At 48.3% G+C, this 24,074-nt stretch overlaps 2 protein-coding genes across 3 annotated transcripts in view; one reads left to right on the top strand and one right to left on the bottom strand.

Moving 5' to 3' along the window:
- AZI2 (5-azacytidine induced 2) overlaps window positions 1-8,769 on the bottom strand; it is a 51,212-nt gene extending 42,443 nt beyond the window's left edge. The window contains exon 1 of one of the 2 annotated variants that reach the window (XM_054019908.1): window positions 8,512-8,769. Coding sequence is in view for 1 of the 2 variants with exons in the window: in XM_054019907.1 (XP_053875882.1) it covers window positions 8,168-8,279 (112 nt within the window). In the remaining variant the exon portion in view is untranslated. Of the gene's footprint in view, window positions 1-8,167; window positions 8,386-8,511 lie in introns of those variants that run through there. The other variant, XM_054019907.1, reaches the window with a different exon arrangement.
- Window positions 8,770-11,350: 2,581 nt separating this feature from the next.
- Window positions 11,351-20,503, top strand: LOC128831318 (basic proline-rich protein-like). Its single transcript, XM_054017629.1, has 3 exons — window positions 11,351-11,376; window positions 12,974-13,466; window positions 19,924-20,503. The coding sequence occupies exons 1-3, from the start codon at window positions 11,351-11,353 to the stop codon at window positions 19,933-19,935; spliced, it is 531 nt and encodes a 176-aa protein (XP_053873604.1). The 3' UTR covers window positions 19,936-20,503.
- The last annotated feature ends 3,571 nt before the right edge of the window (window positions 20,504-24,074 follow it).

Genomic DNA, 24,074 nt, shown 5'->3' with positions numbered 1-24,074 from the left:
GTGCCCTGCGGCTCCCCAGAGCAGATCAGGGGTATTTACAGTAAAAGTCATGGACAGGTCATGGCCAGGAATTTGTGTTAATTGACTGTGACCTATCCATGACTTTTACTAAAAATGCCTGACTAAATCTTAGTCTTACTCATACTTAATCTGGAAGAACCACTGCCAAGACTGAATGGGTTACTACTACCTTTTTTGCCCCATGAGAATGTTCACCACACAAGCTGCCTGTGTGCCACCCTCTCGTCCTCCCCTACTGCAGAGACTTCCCACAACTATCCCAGCCACTCCCTCATGCCAGGGGCTCTATGTGCCTCTGTTCCATTCTCAGGTCTTTGTCTCCCCCCATGCCAGAGTCGGTGTTCCCCTCCTTAGGCCCCACTTTCCCCATCTTATCTCCACTCTCGGTCCCTGCTTTCACACTCAACAACCCAGTTCCCCCACTTCTGAGTCCCTTCTACTCTTACCACCACTTCCCAGCCTCATTCCCTTGCAAGTCCCTGCTTAGCCCCCTCCAAACCCTCCCAATAAGGCTCTCTTATTTCTAATAGAGTCCAGTCTACAGCTGACATCCCCATGCAGCAAGACAAGCTGCTGCTTGAGATATGCGTTGGCACATATCTCAAGCAATGGAAGAAAGATTCTACCTCAGCCTGCCGCTCCAGAAAATCTGGGCCCCCTGTTTTTCCTGTGAAACAGGCTTTTTTGGTGTTCTAATTTGCAACAAAATCAATAGGCTTCTATCCATCAATGTCTAGAACATTCTCTAAAATTTTGCAATTGATAGGATGTGGCATTCCATAGTTATTGGCTTACAGATAGACACCACTGAGTTGAGTGTTAGACTTCACTTTGCTTGGCCAATGGAAGGATTTTATGGTTATGGAATTGGCTGTTAGAGAAAAAATTATTCAGTCATCCCATGGGATATGGACTTTCGGAGCTTGCCTGAGATCAGCGCCTTTCCAATAGCCATCAAAGAGCAACTGAGTTGGGCTAGACTCAAATTCAGCTGAACAATTTCCTATCCAATTATCAATCTCTTTAGGAAAAACCAGAATGACTGGATAACTACATATATGCATTAGTCAGCTTTTAGTCCTCTCTCTCTGCATACTCAAGTAGTCCTAACCTTCAGCTCTGCATCCTCCCTATTCCTTTATTAGCACCCATTCTGATAATCTTTTACTAACTTCAGATATGGTCTCCTGTTTTTCATTATTGTCATTGTGACGCTAGCTGACCAGGTCACGCTAGAGTGTATTCAGGTCAATTTATTTGCGTATTAGATTAAAGCGATTTTAAATGTGTTAGTGTTTTGGGTGTTTAAACTTCATAACACTAATGGAAGGTTACTTGAATTGTTTTCGCTTATCTATTCCTGTCATAATGTAATAGCAAACATTTACATGGTAAGTACCCTTACAACTAAGTTACCCATCAAAGAAATCTTGTGAAATGATTATGAAGTATTTAAAGACTTTAGCATTTGCTGTTAATTTCACAACAAGTGGCCATTGTGTCAAAAGCAAAAGGTCAAAAGTCTAAATGCCTTCCTCACTCACTGTCAAAGGAAAAACCCACTAAAAACCCATGTGGGTAGAGAGATTGCCAGCTTGTCTTCTGTGAGAAGATATAAATATGGAATTCAAAGAAAGATCCTTTATCTCTGGACTGTTGGGATTCTAACAGGGAAGAATAACTGAATGAGTAGATGGAGAGCCCCAAAAATCTTTTCCAGGGCTATCCAGAATACTTTTAGGAAACTAGCAGTCTATTACATCACTGCCACCATTTGGAGTTACAAACAGTGGTTTACCTATTACATTTTACCTTCTTTAACCTCTCAAAACACTTTTTTTTTTTTTTTAAGTTTTAAAGCTTTAAAGAACTGTGCCAGTGTTGTCTTTGCTGTAAGATCTGGAATATCAATTGATCTGGGGTGAGTGGCTGGTTTTTTGGGACTGTGAGAAACCTAATGTGGCGTGATTTTAGGTTTAAATTACCTTTTAATCACAAAGTTCGGTTTCTCTGGGTGGCAAGACAGGCTGGAGAGGCTAAAGTGAACTGTCTGCGACTCCACAGTAAGAATGGTATAGTGATCCAGGAGTTCAAATATGTTACTGGCTTGGTGAAATCTAATTATAGAACATGCCACCAGTTTGGGGTGTCTGCCATTGTTTTCTGACAGTCTGGCCTGAGATAGTCACTCACAGAGGAGAACCACTCCAGCCAGCATGACAGTTATGTCCTATATTTAGTTAAGAGAATAGCATGGGGATAATTAAATCTTTATTGTTGTCTTTGAGCTCTCTTTCAAAAAGTTTATGACCTGACTCTCCAGCCTAATAAGAGACATAGCATGTACAAATGCTGCTTTATAAATTCAGGGATTGTACATTTCTCCTGTGCATGTTGAGAGTCTTTTTGCTGCATTAAAATTTTGTTTCAAAAGATCTTTACTCTAAAAAAAAAATTCTCAAAATCCTACACTAGATTCTTCTGGCAACGTGGTACCTATACACCTTCCCTGGTGCTTTGTCTTTGACCATTATATGGAAGCACAGTTGTGGTTCTTTAATTAGCCAAGTGGAATTTTACACTTAATGAAATGATTGAATCCCTGCCTAATGTAGGAATAGAGTATATCCTTCCTAAAGTTACAGAATCATTAAACTCTGGAAGAAATTAACTTTAGAAATCCAAGCCACAAACTCCAGAGAGTTAGGAGACAACCAGCTTAGCCTCCAAATTTTTTTTGGAAAGGCTACATGTATTTTTTTTTTAAATTAGCATAGGCTTGGTTGCACATGCAACCACCACTATAGTCAGATCTGATACTGACCAGGTGGGTGAGGTATTATCTTTTATTGGACCAACTTCTGTCAGTGAGAGAGAGAAGACCTGAAGAAGAGCTCTGTATAGGCTTGAAAGCTGCTTTTTCTCTCTCACCAACAGAAGTTGGTCCACTAAGAGATATTAGTTCACCCACCTTGTCCCTCTAATATCCTGGGACCAACACAGCTACAACAACAGATCTGGTACGGAATGTTTTAGCTGAGTCTACATGGCAAATGAAGACAATTCATTCATGAGAAAGATCCTGCTTATGCTAAGTTAGAGGTGCTCAACCGGGCACTTCCCGCCCCCCCTCCCCCCACTTCTCAAGATGTTAGGATGGCCAACACTAACTCCCTCAGCTTCATCCCCTTGGGCGGGGGGCAGAGGAGTTTATTAGCAGATCATTATGGGGAGGAAAACTGGTAAAAGGGTGATGAGCAGAGAAGGAAGTATAAAGTTCAGGAGGACAGATGTGATTTTTAGATGGTTTGCTTCTAAGAGAAATTGACAAGGACACACCGGAGGAAAGAAGTATAACTGTGCCCTGTTCAACTGGGGATTAAGAGCCTCTAGGTGCTAAGGGATAGAAAGTTAGAGTTAGGACTCTGCCTCAACATAGACATTGCATGAAATTAAAGCAAAACATTAAATATCTCAATTAACACAAGGCATATTTAACTACATCCCTGCATCATAAAAAAACAAAAACAAAACACAGTAACCAGGAAAAATACTGATCCTTTACAATGTGAAAGGAAGCAGCACAAGTGAGGTTCCAAACTTGCACATTAATGTGGCAATATCACAGTGCTCATGCACATGAACTGGAAATAGAACCAAGATATCAGATTGCTACCCATTTGCTAATTGTGAAAATGGAATCAATCTACATAAAGAGAAAACTAAATTTGGTTTAGTGGAATCTGTTTAAGAATTCTAAAAACATCCACATAATACATATAGATAGATGAAATCAAGTGATTTAAAGTTGGACTTTGATTTGTAATCTACTGTTGCACTATTGAAACATTTGCATACACTGCACAAGAGCTCTGCAGGCATCTGTTTAAAGAAAACAAGATAGGTAAGAAAAAGCGAGTGTCCGTTTCAGGGTAACTGCACCTGTATTTCCCCATCTATGGCCTCTTCAAGGCACTCACATAGAGGTTTCTAGCTCCTAGCTTTCAACTCTCCTAGGTGGAAACTCAGATCTCACTGCCTCCTGACCAGGGGTTTTAAGTCTGCACAGCCCCCTGGATCACACTGCAAGATCCCTAGCAAGCCAGTCTGCCTAAAAAGGCTAGTACCTGTGCTTTGACTTTTCTCTGAGAGCGACGAACAGAGAAATTGCCAGCAGTTACAACAGAGCTCTTTCTAAGCAAGCACATTTATTCCTCAGGTAAAAGTATTACAGAGACAACATAAAAAACTATAAACATCCCTGTACACACGTTAACAGCTTACCAGAGTATCATCCATCAGTCTTATGGGACTCCAGTAAGCCAAAATTTTTCTAACCCTTCCACAAAGGTTGGGGACCCTGTTGAACAGAAGGTCTTGTCTATTGCTGGATCAGGAAGAAAGCCCTTAGTCAGTTTAGCCTTGGACTATTTATCCAAAAGTCCTTTGTCTGTTGGTCTCTGCAGAATCCACTTTGAAGCAGAATATGGGAGCCTCCCCAGGAGGAGGTTCCTCTCTCAAGGTGTTATAATCTGAGGCATTTGCCTTAATAATCCCCTACTGTTTTCACTTCCTGGAGGAGCTGTGGAAATCCTCCCCCAATGGAGTGCATACAAACCTGAACCAATATGATTCATAAACCATTCATACACTTAATAAAATATCGTCTCCCAAAGATATTGCAGGAAGTTGCTCTGTCAGAGAGTTTTCTGATTTTGAAAATTAGCAGGACACCCACAAAAACTGAAGATCTGTTTATCCACTGAACAGATACACTATTGACAGTGGTAGCATAAGCCTCCCTGAAATCTCAAAGGAACCACCTTCTTAAGATATACTTATTGTTTCAATTTTCTAAGCAATGTTAGAAAACAAACAGAACACACACACACAGGAAGATGTGGTCACTGCCCCCAAACAGCTTAAAATCTAACTTAAGAAAAGATGCCAAAAGCGAGTAACAAATTATAGGCAAAGAGGGAAAGAAAAATAAAAAGTAAGAGTCTATGTCTAAAACACATTTTTGTCTAACAGTGGCCATAATGTGATTCCTTTAATTGCAAATGTAGGTCAGTTTCTGTGCTCTGAGAATTCTCTTTACTCAACCTGCCAATAAAGGTGCCTACTGTGAAGTTGCATGTGATATGCATTCTTGCCCAATAAAAAGTGATACTGAAATCAATGATTCATTTTGTATTAAACAGCTGCCAGCTGGCCAAGTGCACTGTACCCCATTTATGTTTCTAGCTGTAGTATATGGTAGTTTGGGATGGGGAAGGAATCATAATTTAGGAATAAACTAACACTATGAAAGATATCAGAATATTCACAGTTGGCAAAAATCAACCGTTTATTAATTTATGTCTACACTACGTGAATTCATGAGAAAACTTCTAAAATAACTGACAGAAGGAAAAAAGATTTGGGACTGAGTTCTACCCTCAGCTAATACACTAAGCTCTTACTAAAGAGGATAGGAACTATAAGCATATACAAGGGCAACATTTGTCCTTTACACAGTACACAATTAGCTACATTATAAAGGCTATTGCTGAAACAGCACAACGAAGGAGCAGAGGGAGTTGTGTCTCTCAAAATGAAACCGAATCCATGCTCTGAGGCGGTTTCATTTTCATGAAAACAGTTGAGGTGGAGATAAAGTAGTGAGAGAAATATTAGAAACCTGCCCCAAATGGCATACAAAGAAAGGAAATTTTTAAAGAGTAATGAGCAAAGAAGACAGAGATTAGTTATACATATAAGAAGTCCTTCCACTAGAAGTATAATGATCTAATTGAACAGTAGTATTAGTGAAATGAATCACAATACACCCACACCTTGAGTTCTGCATGCAGTTCTGGTTGCACCATTGCAAAAAAAAGATCCATTAGAAATGGAAAAGATACTTGTTTTTTTACTCCTACTTCCAGAGATAAGACAAAGCAAACAAAATAGAAGTGTTACTGTATATCTATGGCCCTACCAAATTCACAGCCATGAAAATTGCATCACAGACCATGAAATCTGGTTTGCCCCTGTGAAATCTGGTCTTTTGTGTGCTTTTACCCTATACTGTGCAGATTTCGTGGGGGAGACCAGCATTTCTCAAATTGGGGGTTCTGACCCAAAAGGGAGTTGCAGTGGGGTCCACAAGGTTCTTTTAGGGGGGTCATGGTATTGCCACTCTTATTTCTGTACTGCCTTCAGAGCTGGGAGGGGCGGGGGCTGGAGAGCAGCGGCTGTTGGCTGGGCATCCAACTGTGAAGGCAGCACCTGACCAGCCGCAGCGCAAAAGTAACGGTGGCAATACCATACCATGCCATCATTATTTCTGCACTGCTGCTGGTGGTGGCTATGCCTTCAGAGCTGGGATCCTGGCCAGCTGCCGCCGCTCTCCAGCTGCCCAGCTCTGAAGGCAGCACCGCCACCAGCAGCTGCACAGAAGTAACGGTAGCAGTACTACAAAATCCACCCCCTCCAAAAACTTTGCAATCCCCCCACAACTCCTTTATGGATCAGGACCCCAACAATTACAATACCATGAATTTTCAGGTTTGAATAGCTGAAATCATGAAATTTATGATTTTTAAAAGCCCCATGACCATGAAATTGACCAATATAGACAATGAATTTGGTAGGCCTTATGTATATCCCAAATAAGTCTGTGTCTAAAAAAAAAAAAAAAAAAACCCAATCCTATTTTACTGTTCTCCCCTCTTACAAGTAATTAAACCAAATACTTCTAAGAGCACATGACATTAAAATGTTGCCAGCATACACCTGTAGATCATACACTTCATATGCCTCCCTACATTTGCTGTAGGCTTATAAAAAGCATTTTTGGTTGTTCTATCATTTATATTAAATGGTAATAAATGGCTTTTGAGATTTAACATGTTACTTGTCTTAGGACATACTAAACAAAGGAGAAATGATTAATAATACCTGGCACTTACACTTTTCTTGTTCAAAGGTCTTTATACACATTGCACAATTATCAACATTATGTGAAGTAGTTAAGTGTAATACACATTTTACAGATGGGGAAATTGAAACGGAGATTAAGCAAGTTGCTCAAGGGCACAGAGGACTCATGTGGCAGTCAGAATTAAAACTTTTTTAAAGTTCCTGGTTCCTAATCCTGTGCTTAGACTAGACTTCCCTTTTAGCAAAGGGTCCCACTTCCCCAACATCAGATCTGAACATTGAACAAGAAGCTATCCTTTCTCTCTTTTTTCCACATTCCATCACATAGATGTGATATCGGTGAAAAAAACAGAAAATTCATTCACCAATTTCCAACATCAAAATTTTTGATCTCGCACTATATTGCACATGATCTCCATATGGGAGCAGGGTTTCGAGTCTCCCAAGTCTCCATTATTCCTCCTCTGAGAATAACTCCAGTGGCTGCCTTGGCTGCTGCTGCTTATACCTTTCTCCAAATGTTAGCGGTGACATGGACATGATTCTTTTCAGTTTCACCCCAGCTCACAGGATTCGGAAGGGCAGCAAAGATCTTGGACATCCCTGTTAATTTAATTTTGCTGCTGAAGAGTTAGCAGAAGCAGTGGAAAAACTGGAGAGGTCTATCTGCAGACTCAGAACCACACACTGCACAGGCTCACATTTAGGTGGTTATCTTGGCAACCAGAAGGACCAAACACGAAGTTTATCAGAATGTTTAAATTCTGCACAATCAGACAAATTACATCCCCCCAATCCTTCACACATGCTCATTCCCCACTTGCAAATGAATTTTTCAAGCCCATTACAATAAACATTCCTCTACACTTATGAGTATTACACCCACGTTTATAATGCACCAGGATAGTTGTATTTGGGTGTGCGTTATATGACTTCATGGTGTTTGATAACATTTTTCTCCCCCTGACCAGTTTCTCCCTTTCACTACCTATGTTATGGAATTGTGAGCGTCACGCATCTACACCTGAAAGGGCTTCGTTTGCAGGGAGCCTTCTCCTGGTGCCATTCTGATGCAGCCACTTTCCCTGCATAATCCCCGGACACCTACCCAGTTCCGGCGGGGGCAACCGCACACGAAGCGCCAGAACAGTCTATTCGCTGCCCCTTTCCCGTCACCCTGCCAGCTTCCTCTCTACAGGAAAGAGCTTAAAATACTCACTGGGTGGATTTAAAGGAAACTTCCCTGTGGAGGCCCGGGGCCATCTGGCCGACACAGGCGCCACTGCCCGTGACTGCGCAGTCAGCGCGGACCCGGGCACGGCGCCCCGCATCTCGCTGGGGAGACAATAACCACCCCGATGCGGACAAGCCGCGGGGGGCCTGGAGCAGGCACCGGGGCAGGGAGAGAGAGGCGCTCCCGCTGCAGGCCGCTGCGAGCGAGGAGCCGTCGGGGGCTGCGGGTCCACGTCAGCCCGAGTCACCTGCTGAGAGGCTTGTCACCGCTATCCCCTCCCACCCCGGCCCATCTGCCCCTGTCCCCTCTGGGGAAGGGCCGGAGCTGACCTGGCGGGGAGCGGGGGGATTCCGCTCAGCTCCGGTCACTGGCGGGCGGCGGCCTCAGCGAAGAGGAAGCAGCGGCCGCCGCGGTGTCCACTCGGGCTCCTCCGGGCTCCCATCACCTCCGCCCGGGGCCCGGCCTGACGACGCCGTTACCAGGACCTCCCGCCCCCTCGAGGAAGTCAACAGACCCCTCACGTGACACCGACGGCGCTCTCCCGAAGAGCACCGGCGGGTCCCGGAAGACAACGGGGCGGGACTACACCTCCCGGCATGCAGTGCGCGGGAGGGCCGTGAGGGGGTGTAGCACAGCATGCCGGGAGGTGTAGCCCCGCCCCCTTTTGTAGGCACTTTGAACTATGCGGTTTTGCTGCCTGGTGGCCGCCCCTTCTTAAGGGACCTCCTTCTCATGCAGGCGCCAGCGCCCCCGCCTGCCCGAGTGCTGCAACAGCTACCCCCTTGAACAGCACACGTGGTCCTTAGAAAATATTGCTGCTCCCTGGAACATCAGGACAGTTTTGTGTTCCTGTGCAAGCATTGGACGCCGCCCAAAGTCGTGCATGCCCCCTCTGCATGTCTTTCAATATGTTCCCAGCCCACTCCTTAACATGCTTCCCCCCCTTACATATTACTCTTCACCCCTCTATCACACGTGACATTACACACACAGGCAGGGGTAAATATTAAAAGGAGGTAGATGAGTATATTCATAGAACTACATACACTCAAAGAAGTATAACAAAATTATTAATTGGCTATCCAAACACAGCCATTTCATACCTGTATTCAAGGGTGCCGGAACTAGAGGTGTGGCTTGAGGGGGTGTTATTCAATGGCTTTCAGCATCCTTACTATAAAATTTGTTCCAGTTCCACTGCCTGTATTCAATGATTACAAAGATTTCTCTCTAATCAATATCCTAGGTTTTTTTTTAAAGAAACTGTTACATCCACTTGGTCTCATAAAGTTTAAACTATTTCTAAGTACTGCTCCAGGTCCCTGATTCTGCAGACATTTTATATAGGTGCTTAACTCTGAGCATGTGAATAGACCTAATGAAGTTAGGTACACAAGTGTTTGCAGGATCAGGATCTGGTTTTAGAGCATCTAACATTGTAAAATGGGCCTTGATGTATATATAAATTGATTGATTTTATATATATATAAAAAATTTCTTTGTTTTTGCAGGGAAGCTGTGGCTTGTCAGATGAGCATTTTGTAAGTAGCATTTCTTGGCTGACTGCTAAAGCAGAACAGCTTGTGCATTTTTTAAAATTATTATGCGGTATCTTAATCACAATGATTCAATGTGACGATCATTTTTACTGCTTATGCACAATGTTATAACAATAAAGAAAATGGAAATGAAGTATACGGTACAACAATCACTTCTTTTGTTAAGCAACCACTGAAATATTCCAAACTAAGTTCTGCCTTTGGTTTGGACAATCAGGTACATCTCCTCATGAAGTGAATAGAAAGTTTGGGGCATTGTTATTAGAGATACACAAGTGTTATTCTTCGTTAAAAGAAAAAATTCCCTTCCTGAGATTTAGATTTTTTTTTCTAGTGACTCAAAATAAAATCATCATGGCTGAGAGTCAGAAAACCATATTCCCCTTTATACAATTAACAATTATTTAACAGAAGAAAAACAAACCACTTAGGTAACAATAAATCTAATCAACATCCGCTACTTTCTAATCCAGCTACTCAAACTGCGTAGACCAGGATAAAAACAAGGGGGTGGGAGGTCCTGGGGGGCAGTTAGGGTGGGGGGTCTGTCGGGGTGATGGTGGATGGGGTTGGGACAGTCAGGGGATCAGGCATCAGGGTGAGTTGGACAGGGGGTGGGGTGGTCTCGGGAAGGAGTGGTCAGGGGACAAGGAGTGGTGGGGGGGGGGTTGATGGGTTGCGGGTTCTGAGCGGGGCCCTCGGGGGCAGGACATGGGTGGGGGTCGGATGGGGTGGGGGCTAGGCTGTTTTGAGAGGCGGATGGGTCTTGTACTCACCGAGCGGTTCCCTACCGGGTCTTCAGCGGCGGGTCCTTCACTCACTCCAGCACTGAAGAACCCGCCGCCGCCGTGCCCCCGAAGATCCGGTAGGGAACCGGTTCCTAAGATTTTGGCAGCTCATCACTGGGTACAGCTCTTAAGTGAGATTAATACATGCAGCATCCTTTATAAACTCTAAACACTAAACACATTTTTATAAATCTAATACCTATTTTAATAATACTAACACACAGGTGAGCCAGACTGGTTTAGAGCTATACATTCATCAGTGTTCCACTGGGGCACCTGGTCTGCCAGCATCACAGGTGTGCTCAGAGACTGCCTACTGGGTCAGGTCCTAATCAAAATCGAGCTGCCATAGGAGGTAGAACTGCCCCCTACCTTTTAGTCCACTGGTTAGAACACTCTCCTGAGCGACTTAGATACAATTCCTCCCTCCCCATCAGGATGGGGAGAAAGGATTTGAACAGGGCTCTCCCACAGTTGAGAAAAATGCTCAAGCCACTGAGGTACTGGATAATCTGATACAGGACTCTCTCGATCTATCCTGTTGAAGCTGTTCCACTGTAGCTAAATAGTGAAAGAGTGATTGGAATAGGGGAACTGGACCCTGGCTCTTCCATGTCCCAGGTGGGTGGCATAACCAAAAGACTATAGAAGCGCTCTCTCTCTCTCTCTCTCTGAATGACTGTTCCACTGTCCATAAATATTTAAATAATCAGGAAAAGGCACCTGCACACAGCCTGGCTTTAGGTGCCTATCTCCATGAGAAGAATGGGACTGTCACCAGCATCTCCCATTGCCTAGCTTAGGCAGCTCCCCGCCTAGCCATGTCTTTTGTGAAGCTCCATCTAAGGTACTTGTCTCTCCCCATCCATTGTATAGGGACCCTAGGCACCTCACGCAAACTTTGTGGATTGCAGTGTTGTTCCTGTGATTTTCTAGGCACCTAAAAGTTAAATGCCACAACACTGATCATTGCAATATCTATGTCCCTTTGTTGATCTGGCCCCAGCTGTTTATATCTGGTGCTAAGTTAGTTGTAATATGGTTCAACTGTCCTGACTAAGGGTACGTCTATATTACGCGCCGAATCGGTGGGTAGTGTTCGATGTATCGGGGATCGATTTATCATGTCTTCTCTAGATGTGATAAATCGATTCCCGAATCGACGCCCGTACTCCACCTCGGCAGGAGGAGTAAGCAGAGTCGACGGGGAGCCGCAGCGGTCGACTCGCCGCTGTGAGGACGGCCAGATAAGTTGAACTAAGATACTTCGACTTCAGCTACGCGAATAGCATAGCTGAAGTTGCGTATCTTAGTTCAACCCCTCCCACTAGTGTAGCCCAGGCCTTTGTCAAGCAGAAACATGACTGCTTTTCCTCAGTCCACTTCAAGATGAAGAAGGAATAATTCCCACCTACTCACTATACAGGAGTTTCCTTCCAGGTACCAGAAAGCCCTTATTCAACAAACCCAATCCACATAGATTCCCTGGGGAGGGCAGCTGGTTGCCTAGATCACCACTTTGTCCTGTACTATTTAAAAGACTGATGGGAGTTTTCTTCTGTGTCAAAATCAAGGCAGAGTGCTTTTGTCCCTTTTGAGTTCTCCAACTGAGGCCCAAAAAGACTGTACACCATGTCACAAAGTGAACTGGAGAAATGAATGTGCATCTGAGTACAGAAATTGCTCCGTATTATATGTATAACTGTACATACCTAACTTTCCACCACACAAGATCTCACTACAATGTGAATAAGGATAGGGAAAATAGCTGGAAAGAGTGTCTCAGAGAGTAGTAGTGTGGTTACAGAGTTTCTTCTGTGTACATCTGTTGGAAAAAAATGTCTCATTTAGAGAAAAGTATCTGAGTATTCTAAATTAGAAAAATCTCCTTTGGAAAGAAGAGAAAAAGATTTCAATCTTTATTGTTCATATATCTTTAAGAAATTTCTTAATGTTGTGCAAGAACAGTTAGAAATATTGCCAAAAATTTAGGTCAGAACAATGCCTGACTTTTTTTATAAACTCAGAGAATAGACCTCTATTTTCAGCTATATCTAGAATCCATTTTTCTATGCTATTAAACCATTGCACCAAATCCTGAGATCAGTTCTTAAGCCCCTGTCCTTCAATTTACACTGTACATGCAGATGTGCTAACATCAGTCGGGCCCTGAGCAGGTGCAGAAGTCTATCTGTATGTTCTACATTGAGGATCAAGGCACCATCAGGCAAACTACCATTGACTTCTATGGGAATTAGCCAGAATTAAATCTGAGTAAAGACCTAAGGATTTGACCTGTCTACTTTAATATGCCTGCTTTTTTTTTTAAATAAGATTTTCAACATATAAGACAGTTAACTTTAGAGTATTTCCCCTTACCCCGCCCTATTTGTTCTGTGTATCGACAGCATAATTTTATATCTATTGTTACTTTCACACTGTAGTGAGTCGGTGTGGCTCCCCTCCTGCCCGGAAGAGGGAGCCCACGTGCAGGCACCAGAGTGGGTGGGACCACCACCGCCTGTCCCCGCCCCCCGGAAGTCAAGGGGCGGGACAGGAAGTATAAAGGCCGGCCGCCAGAGCTCAGTCGGCGGCCAGCCACCACAGGGAGTAGACGTGTGGCCGGGAGCTCCCGGCCAGGAGGCCGCCGAAGACCGAGGCCTGGACCCTAGCTGGCCCGAGTTACCCAGGGCACGCTACGAGGAGGAGCCACCGGAGCCTGTCCGATCCCGTCACTGGGAGAATCCCTGGGAACCCCACCCCACCAACCCTGAGGGTGAGACTGTACCCGAACCCCTCCGTCCCTGCTGCTACCCAGAGGAACCGCATGAGGACCGTTGGCCTGACTTCCCGGCCGAGCTACCGGACCTGCCACCAAGCCCTGGCAGAGAGGAACCCATGCAGATGGACTGGCCCGAGCCCGGCGCGATGAACGAGGTAGGCTTTGAGGGGGATCACGGAAGTAGCCCGGGGGTAGCTGACCCCGGTCCGGCTGCAACTGAGTGTGAGCCTATGTCAGTGTGTTGCGGTCTGGATACCCCACTGACCAGCAGCGGCAGCAACTGCTGTTAGGGCCCCGGGCTGGAATGCAGTGGAGTGGGTGGGCCTGTGTTCCCCCCTGCCACCCCTGCTCACGGGTGGCAGGCATCCCCCTCACCCAACACTCGGCTACAGAAAGCCTAGGCGTGCCTTGCCTGGGCTTTGAACTATTCGCTCGCTCAGCTCCCTACAAACAAGGGCCTGAGCCTAACTGTGTTTGCCCCGCCCTGATCCAGGGCCTGGGCTTTGAACTATTTGCTTGCTCAGCTCCCTGCAAACAAGGGCCTGAGCTTACCTGTGTTTGCCCCGCCCTGATCCAGGGTCTGGGCTTCTGAACTGCTTGCTGACTCAGCTCCCTGCAAACAAGGGCCTGAGCTTTACTGTGTTTGCTCTGGCCCTTCACCAAAGAGCCGGAGCTTCGGGACTAACTGACTGCTTGTTCCCACAGTAGTGAGTCGGTGTGGCTCCCCTCCTGCCCGGAAGGGTCGAGCCCCGGCTAGGACCTATTACACACACATTTTTTAAATTTTCAGTCTTGCTTTAAAAAATTAATCAGGAAAACATATGTTGATAGAGTGGGAACTAAGGGCCAGATTTTTAAAGATATCTAGGTGCCTAAAAATGCAGGGTTTTTTTTAATCAACAGTTAGTGGGATTTTCAAAAGCACATATGTGTGAGGGAGTTAGGGAGGTAGGCTGAATCCACAAAGGGTCTTAGGTACCTATCTCTCCACTTAGATGCCTAAATCCAAAATTTAGGTGCCACTAAGATCCTCAAAACTCCTACTCACCTGCCACCTAACACTGTAGGCACTTAGAATTCCTTGGCACCTAATTTTTGCCATGAGAGACCCCTGGATGCCTAAAGGTATGTCTACACCGCAGTTAAAAATCCAGAGGCTTGGGCTAAGGGGCTGTTTAATTGCGATGTAGAGGATAAGGCTAGAGCCCAGGCTCTAGAACTCTGAGGTGGGAGGGTCCCAGATCTCGGACTGCAGCCTGAGTCTGAACATCTCCACCACAATTAAACAGCCCCTTAGCCTGAGCCCTGGGAGCCTGAGCCAGCCAGCGCAGGCCAGCTGTAGGTGTTTAACTGCAGTGTAGACATACCTAGGGTTACCATACGTCCGGATTTTCCCGGACATGTCCGGCTTTTTGGGCTCCAAATCCCCGTCCGGGGGGAAATCCCAAAAAGCCGGACATGTCCGGGAAAATCGGACATGCGGTCGGCGGCTCGGGGGCCGGGGGCTCGGGGGCTCGGCTGGCGGTGCTCGGGGGGGCCCGGTGCCGGGCCGGGGGCTCGGGGGGCCTGGCCGGCAGTGCCGGGCCGGGGGCTCGGCCAGCGGTGCTCGGGGGGGCCCGGGGCGGAGGCTCGGGGGGCCTGGCCGGCAGTGCCGGGCCGGGGGCTCGGCCGGCGGTGCCCGGGGCCGGGCCGGGCCGCTCGGCCGGCGGCTCGGGTGCCGGGCCGGGTGCTGGGCCGGGGGCTCGGCCGGCGGTGCTCGGGGGGGCCGGGGGCCGGGCCGGGGGCTCGGGTGCCGGGCCGGGGGCTCGGCCGGCAGTGCTCGGGGGGGCCCGGTGCCGGGCCGGGGGCTCGGGGGGCCTGGCTGGCAGTGCCGGGCCCGGGGCCGGGCCGGCGGTGCTCGGGGGGGCCCGGGGCCGGGCCGGGGGCTCGGGTGCCGGGCCGGACCGGGGGGCTCGGCCGGCGGGTCGGGTGCCGGCGGTGCTCGGGGTGGCCGGGTGCTGGGCCGGGTGCTGGGCCGGGGGCTCGGCCGGCGGTGCTCGGGGGGGCCCGGTGCCGGGCCCGGCCGGGGACTGGGTGCCGGGTCGGGGGCTCGGCCGGCGGTGCCGGGCCGGGGGCTCGGGGGACGGGCTGGGGACCTGCGGTGCCGGGGGTGGGCCGCGCCTCCTCCCCCCCTTACCTGCTTCAGGCTTCCCGCGACTCAAATGTTCGCGGGAAGCAGGGGAGGGGGCGGAGACTTTGGGGAGGGGGCGGGGTTGGGGCGGGCGCGGGGGCGGGGCTGGGGGCGGGGCTGGGGCCCCTTTAAAGTGTCCTCCTTTCGGAGGCACTAAATATGGTAACCCTAGACATACCAGAAGTTTCTGCCACAGGTCATATACATCATGTTTCACTCTAATGTTTCACTGCATACCTAAGCCTCAGAGGGACCCTCAAATCAGGTGAAAATAGGTGTTTCCCTGCCTATCTCACTTGCAGGGCCTAATCTGATAGGCCAGGCCTGCACAACATGCGGCCCGCGTGGGCTCACTGTGCAGCCCGCGGGGGGGGTGAATAGCTGGGCTCACTGTGCGGCCCGCATGAGGTGAGTAGGGAAGCCAACAGCTGGCTGGTTGGCTGGCCGGTAGGTGGGCGGGGTGGTGAAGGGGCCAGTGTGAGGCTGGACTCCGGAGAGTGAGGGTGAGCCAGTGGCAGGAGGTAAGAGACCAGGCAAGTGAGTTGGCAGTGGGGGAGGTGTGGCTAAGGTGGTGAGCGGGGGGGCAGGTGAGCCAGCGGGGGGTCTGAGGAGGCGAGCGGGGGGGGGGACGACAGGTGAGCCGGAGGGGGGGAGCTGAGGAGGCAAGCAGGGGGCAGCTGAGCTGGTGGTGGGGGAGGGGGGGTCTGAGGAGGCGAGCGGGGGGGCAGGTGAGCCGGAGGGGGCTGAGGAGGCGAGCGGGGGGGCAAGTGAGCCGGAGGGGGGGAGCTGAGCAGGCGAGCGGGGGACAGCTGAGCTGGCGGTGGGGGAGGGGGGGTCTGAGGAGGCGAGCGGGGGGGCAGGTGAGCCGGAGGGGGCTGAGGAGGCGAGCGGGGGGGCAAGTGAGCCGGAGGGGGGACTGAGCAGGCGAGCGGGGGACAGCTGAGCTGGCGGTGGGGGAGCGGGGACTGAGGAGGCGAGCAGGGGAGCAAGTGAGCCAGAGTAATATGGCCCTCGCCACTTTACGAGTTGTGCAGGCCTGTGATAGGCATTCTCAGAGCATGCCTATCGAATTGGACCCTCCACAAAATCCAGTTGGAGGAGGGGGTTCTCTTATAACTTTTAGCTCGGTGGTTAGAGTACTCCCCTAGGATATTAGATACCCAGGTTCAATTACCCCTGTGTGTAAGGTGAACTGTCAGGCTGGAAGGAGGTTACTAGTGGCGTTCCTCAGGGGTCGGTTTTGGGACCACTCTTATTTAATTTTTTTATTACCGACCTTGGTACAAAAAGTGGGAATGTGCTAATAAAGTTTGCGGATGACACAAAGCTGGGAGGTATTGCTAATACAGAGAAGGACCAGGATATCATACAGGAAGATCTGGATGAACTTGTAAACTGGAGTAACAGTAATAGGATGAAATTTAATAGTGAAAAGTGCAAGGTCATGCATTTAGGGATTAATAACAAGAATTTTGGTTATAAATTGGGGACACATCAGTTGGAAGTAACAGAGGCGGAGAAAGACTCGGAGTATTGGTTGATCACAGGATGACTATGAGCCGCCAATGTGATATGGCCATTAAAAAAGCTAATGCAGTCTTGGGATGCATCAGGTGAGGTATTTCCAGTAAAGATAAGGAGGTGTTAATACTGTTATACAAGGCACTGGTGAGACCTCATCTGGAATATTCTGTGCAGTTCTGGTCTCCCATGTTTCAGAAGGATGAATTCAAACTGGAACAGGTACAGAGAAGGGCTACTAGGATGATCCGAGGAATGGAAAACCTGTCTTAAGAAAGGAGACTCAACGAGCTTGGCTTGTTTAGCCTAACCAAAAGAAGGCTGAGGGGAGATATGATTGCTCGTTATAAATATATCAGAGGGATAAATATCAGGGAGGGAGAGGAATTATTTAAGCTTAGTACCAATGTGGACACAAGAACAAATGGATATAAACTGGACATTAGGAAGTTTAGACTTGAAATTAAACGAAGGTTTCTAACCATTAGAGCCTTCCAAGGGGAGTAGTGGGGCAAAAGACATCTAGCTTCAAGACTACGCTTGATAAGTTTATGGAGGGGATGGTATGATGGGATAGCCTAATTTTGGCAGTTAATTGATCTTTGATTATTAGCAGGTAAATATGCCTAATGGTCTGTGATGGGATGTTAGATGGGATGGGATCTGAGTTACTACAGAGAATTCTTTCCTGGGTGCTGGCTGGTGAGTCTTGCCCACATGCTCAGGGTTTAACTGCTCGCCATATTTGGGGTCGGGAAGGAATTTTCGTCCAGGGCAGATTGGCAGCGGCCCTGGAGGTTTTTCGCCTTCCTCTGCAGCGTGTGGCACGGGTCACTTGCTGGAGGATTCTCTGCACCTTGAGGTCTTTAAATCACGATTTGAGGACTTCAATAACTCAGACATAGGTTAGGGGTTTGTTACAGGAGTGGGTGGGTGAGATTCTGTGGCCTGTGTTGTGCAGGAGGTCAGACTAGATGATCATAATGGTCCCTTCTGACCTTAAAGTCTATGAGGAGAAGGGAGATCCCTGTTCAGATCCTTTCTCCCCTTCAAGCAGAGTGGGGAATTGAACCTGGATCGCCAACATCTTGGGTGAGTGCTCTAATGACTGGACTAAAAGTTATAAGGAAGGTGCCTCCTCTACTTTTTGCAAGCAACCCACTTCCCCCAAACAAAACAGCTTTGGCACCTAACTTCAGGAGAAGGAGATGCCTACCTCCCATCCATATTTACATGCCTAACTCCATGAAAGGGGCTGGGCTTATAACATACCCCTCTTAGTGGCATCTGTTATTGGCTAGCTTAGGCAGCTCCCTGCCTTACATGTAGGCTTTTGTGGATCTAATTCTTAGGCCCTGGCTACACTTGAGAGTTACAGTGCAATAAAGCCGCCCCCAGCGCTGTAACTCACTCCCCGTCCACACTGGCAAGGCACGTACAGCACTGTATCTCCGTGGCTACAGCGCTGCTTGTACTCCACCTCCCCAAGAGAAATAAAGAGTATTGCGCTACCACTGCTGTGCTGTGGCGCCAGTGTGGCTGCCCAATGCGCTCTGATTGGCCTCCAGAAGTATTCGGCAGTATCCCACAATGCCTGTTCTAGCCACGCTGGTCATCAGTTCGAACTCTAGTGCCCTGGCCTCAGGTGACCAACCGATAGACCCGCCCTTTACATACCCCAGGAATTTTAAAAATCCCCTTCCTGTTTGCTCAGCCAGGTGTGTAGTGCTATCAGCGAATCTTTCCAGGTGACCATGCCTCCACGTGCCAAGCGAGCTCCAGCATGGAGCAATGGCAAGTTGCTGGACCTCATCAGTATTTTGTGGGAGGAAGCTGTCCAGTCCCATCTGTGCTCCAGCCATAGGAATTACGATACCTTCAGGCAGATATCAAGGGCCATGATGGAAAGGGACCATGACCGGGACGTACTGCAGTGCAGGATTAAAGTGAAGGAGCTGCGGACTGCCTACCGCAAAGCCCGCGAAGCAAACGGTCGCTCCGGTGCTCCCCCCACGACCTGCTGATTCTACAAAGAGCTAGACACGATACTTGGGGGTGACCCCACCTCCACTCCGAGCACCACCATGGACACTTCAAAGTGGGGGGGGAGGAGGAGGAGGAAAGCGGGAGTGAGGGTGCTGGGGCGGGGGGAGACACCCCAGAATCCCTGGAGGCATGCAGCCAGGAGTGCTTCTCGAGCCAGGAGGAACGTAGCCAGTCGCAGCGACCGATACTTGGTGGAGGACAAACAGAAGAGCAGGTTCCCAGTAAGCGGCTTTTTTGGGGGGGAAGGAATTTTTCGGTGCGGGCTCTTTGGGAGAGGTGGGTTAGGGCTGCATGCATGCCTAGATGCGGAATAGCGCATTGATGTGGTCTATCACATCATGGTAGCTTCGGTAATCTCTTCAAAAGTGTCATCCAGAACGTGAGCAATGCGCTTGCGCAGGTTTCTTGGGAGAGCCACCGTGGTCTTTGTCCCAGTCAGGCTAACATGTCCACGCCACTGTGCCGCGAGGGGCGGAGGGGCCATTGCTGCACACAGGCAAGCGGCATATGGGCCAGGGCAGAAGCTGCATTGCAGTAGAAGACCCTCCCTTGCTTCCCAGGTCACCCTCAGCAGCAAGATATTGTTCAGGACGAACTCCTGTGGAAAAAGTTGGGACAGTGTTCAGTGTAGGTGCCCCCAGCAGCTGTTGGCTCTCCCCAAGGCACAGAAACTCAGAGGACAGTACAGCCGTGAAACAATCAGTCCCCCTTACTCACCATTTTGGGGCTCCTGTTGGTTATGTGCACTCTCTTTGGAATGGGAAAATTATGCTATTGTGTAGACTGTGTGTGCCCTCCTTAAGTGCGGGGCAATCATTACTCTGTCTGCTATAAACAATGCTGCCTCTGTTAAGTGTTGCATTTTGCCTTTACAGATGCAACCTTGAAACCTCAGCCGTCCGTGTTATCACTGGCTGAGAGACTGCGAAAACTCAGGAAGAGATTGTGAAAAAACAAAGACGACATGCTGCAAGAAGTGATGCAGCAATCTCTTAAAGAGAATCAAAAAGCGCAGGAGTGGCGAGAGAGCGAAAGCAGGATCTGCCAGGAAAACGCAGCGCACCGGCGGCGAAGCACGGAGCACCAGCAGCAAAGCACGGACCGGCTGATAAGCATCCTGGAACGCCAAGCAGACTCTATCCAGGTGCTCGTCGCCATGCAGGCAGAACACTACTGCGCCCGCACCCCCGCAGCCCTTGTCCCAAAACTCTTTCCCTTGTGCCCCCATGTCACCTCCAAACCACTTTCCCCAACATCCGGGTTCTTACCGCCACCAGCTGCCTCCAACACCTGTATCTTCACCACCCAGCCCTGAAAACTACGACCCTTATCCACTGCACTCAACCCCCATCACCATGCAGTATAGCCATCCTGAAGTGCAGCCCTCATTGCACAGCACTCCAGACAGGACATACGCAAATCTGTGATTGTACTGTTCCCCACCACACCCCCTTGCCCTTTCTGATTCCCAAACAGTTGTGTTTCTTTTCAATAAATGGATTTTTTGGCTTTGAAAACATTCTTTATTATTGTATAAAGTAAAAGATACCTTAGCCCAGGAAAGAAACAGGCACTGAAAATCAGATTAGCGCAAACAGATTCCTACTAACATTGTAATCATTGCACTTCACTCCCATGCAGGGCACCAGACATTACTGCTGGTTTTCAGCCTCAAATTGCTCCCTCAAGGCATCCCTAATCCTTGCAGCCCTGTGCTGGGCCCCTCTAATAGCCCTGCTCTGTGGCTGTGCAAAGTCAGCCTCCAAGTGTTGAACCTCAGAGGTCCATGCCTGACTGAATCTTTCACCGTTCCCTTCACAAATATTATGGAGGATACAGCACGCGGATATAACCGCGAGGATGCTGTGTTCAGCCAAGTCCAGCTTCCCATACAGAGATCGCCAGCGGCCCTTTAAACGGCCAAAAGCACACTCCACAGTCATTCGGCACCGGCTCAGCCTCTAGGTGACCCATTCCTTGCTGCTGCCATGGCTCCCTGTGTAGGGTTTCATGAGCCATGGCATTAACAGGTAAGCAGGATCACAATGGGCATTTCGACTTCCCCTACTGTGATCTTCCGCTCTGGGAAAAAAGTCCAGCCTGCAGCTTCCTGAACAGGCCAGTCTATGTTAATGTCAATGAAACGCCCATGGTGATCCACAAGCGCCTGGAGAACCATAGAGAAATATCCCTTCCAATTAACGTACTCTGATGCTAGGTGGGGTGGTGCCAGAATAGGAATATGCGTCCCATCTATCGCCCCTCCACAGTTAGGGAAACCCATTTGTGCAAAGCCATCCACTATGTCCTGCACGTTACCCAGAATCACGGTTCTTCTGAGCAGGATGCGATTAATGGCCCTGCAAACTTGCATCAACACGATTCCAATGGTCGACTTTCCCACTCCAAACTGGTTCGCGACCGATCGGTAGCTGTCTGGAGTTGCCAGCTTCCAGATTGCAATAGCCACCCGCTTCTCCACCAGCAGGGCAGCTCTCAATCTCGTGTCCTTGCGCCATAGGGTGGGGGCGAGCTCCTCACACAGTCCCATGAAAGTGGCTTTTCTCATCCGAAAGTTCTGCAGCCATTGCTGGTCATCCCAGACTTGCATGAATATGTGATCCCACCAGTCAGTGCTTGTTTCCCGAGCCCAAAAGCAGCGTTCCACGGTGCTGAGCATATCTGTGAATGCCACAAGCAATCTCGTGTTGTACGCGTTACGCTACTCGATATCATCGTCGGTCTCCTCACTGTCACTTTGGATCTTAAGGAATAGCTTGACTGTGCTGGCGAGACTAGTCAGCATACTCCTCAGCAGTTCGGGCTCCATTTCCCCCAGACCGAAACGGAACACAGATCGCGCTGCACAGAAACCGTTGAAAGATGGTGCCAAAAGTGGACGGAAACACAGGGATTGCTGGGATGCGAAGCGATGCATCACGGGGCATTGGGACAGGACCCAGAATGCCCCACACCCCCTTCCCACAACACACAGCGCCAGAATGGGAAGAGTGCTCTGTGGGATAGCTGCCCATAATGCACCGCTCCCAATGCCGCTGCAAATGCGTCCACGACAGTGCGCTGTCAGCGTGGACAGACTGCAGCGCTTTCCCTACTCAGCTGTACGAAGACAGGTTTAACTCACAGCGCTGTACAACTGCAAGTGTAGCCAAGGCCTTAGGCAATTATCTCTCCCCAGACATTGTATAGAGAGCCTGGGGGCCTAACTCAGGCTTTGTGGATTCTAGTGATTTTCTAGGTGCCTAAGTCCTTTTGTGGATCTAGGCCCTAGATACTTCCGAAAGTCCCACGAGGCTCCTGACTACATCTTTAAGCACAAAAATACCTTTAAAAATCTGGCCACAGAGATGACTCAAGGAGGTGGTAATGGGAATCTTCCACTTCTAGGTCACTGGCTCAGGATCAGCTCTGGTCAGATAGGGTCAGATTGTCAAAAGCTATGTGGGCATCTAAGAATACATGTTAAGAATTAGGTTAACCTAACCTGCTTAAGTGCTTTTGAAAATCCCACTACGTATCTGTTTCTGTACTTTTAGGTGCCTAACTACCTTGAAAATCTGGCCCTAACTGATGAAAAGTTATTAAAAACTGAGGTCTGTTCAATTGCCTATATAGTTTAAGTTGGTTACAAATGGACATGAAGGACTGTTCTTTTCTTTTAGAATCAGCCCCTCTCTCTGTACGAGGCAGGCATACTGATAAGGCAATGTGATGAAGCTTGCACTGCCGCTGCCAATGTTGTCCTTATATTTAGATGTGTTACTTCAGTTATTATGCATGATCACTAAGTTCACTGTAAAGAAAACCCATGTTAGACTCCTATTTTCACTCAGTTATGTTTTTCTAAAAGACCTCATCATAGTCATAATGAATACTGCTAGCTTAACGCCATGCTGAACACAGATGTTGCAGTTGGGCAAAATAATCCACCATCTGTGCAGTCTCTCCTCTGCAACCAATGAAACGGTTGCATGCAACTTAGCTATAATGTGATTGGTTGTGTTAATTCTGATATCACACTGGTCTATACTACTGGCATAGATATGTGCTTTATGGTAGCTGTACACTACACAGATGTAATTTGTAAAGTCAAAATTACTGAGAATTTAAAATATGCACAATAACAGACCATCAATCCCAGCAATAATTGAACCTGGTGATATTCTAAAGAAAAAGAGCTTTCAACCATGATTGTAGCTGTTTCTATCATTTCACACTGACTCAACAGATATTCTAGGCTTTGGAGTGACACACAGAGTGACAAGCCTGGAACCTTATTAAATCAATATTTTTATTAACTAAAGTATAAAATCTATGTCCAATCTGGAACCTGAGTTTGGCCAATATTGGCAAAGGTTGTGGTAAAGATCTGTATGGGTTTAAAAACACCCTAAAGGAACTGATCTATGTAGGGTGACCAGATCTCAACAATAAAATATTGGGACACATTGGGGTGCCATCGGTCCCGTCCCCACTCCACCCCTGGCCCCACTCCCACTCCCCCCCAGGCTCCACCTCCTCGTCACTCCGGACACACACCTCCCGCCCACTGCCGGCTTGCTGAGTCCCTCCTCACTCCCCCTGCCAACCCCTCCGCCCAGCAAGACAATATAAGTGATTAATGATAATAATCCCTTGAATGGGCTTTGGGTCAGGCCCATAGAGTGTCCTGGCTTTCCCCTAATACACCTTTCCCTTCCCCTCCCCCTTAGCCATGTCCCCTCTTGGTGTCCTTGAGCGCCACATGGATTTGAGCAGGCTATATTGTTTCCAAATCACAGTATACCCTGGGAGCCTAATCATGCTAGCAGGTTACTACCTGTGATCCCAAGAGAAGACTGTGTATCAGGATTTGGCCCTGAATATCTTGAATCAATCGTAAAAGCAAAACCACAGAGCAAATCCCGACTGCCGACAGTCACACCCCAACCTGTGCCCTGAGGTCAGGACAGTGTGTTAGAAATATTTACCTTCACTGGGAAGGACTTTCTAGGAGTCTGTAATG

This window comes from Malaclemys terrapin, chromosome 2, assembly GCF_027887155.1.
Source record: "Malaclemys terrapin pileata isolate rMalTer1 chromosome 2, rMalTer1.hap1, whole genome shotgun sequence".
Lineage (NCBI taxonomy): Eukaryota > Metazoa > Chordata > Testudines > Emydidae > Malaclemys > Malaclemys terrapin.
This window is presented reverse-complemented; position numbering and strand designations above follow the sequence as displayed.

What these genes read in the sequence shown, in the direction of transcription:
- LOC128831318 (XM_054017629.1), top strand. Translation starts at nt 11,351, where the DNA reads ATGTCTTTTGTGAAGCTCCATCTAAG. An exon ending in TTTGTGAAGCTCCATCTAAG is followed by an intron (nt 11,377 to 12,973) that starts GTACTTGTCTCT and finishes TTCACACTGTAG; the next exon opens with TGAGTCGGTGTGGCTCCCCT.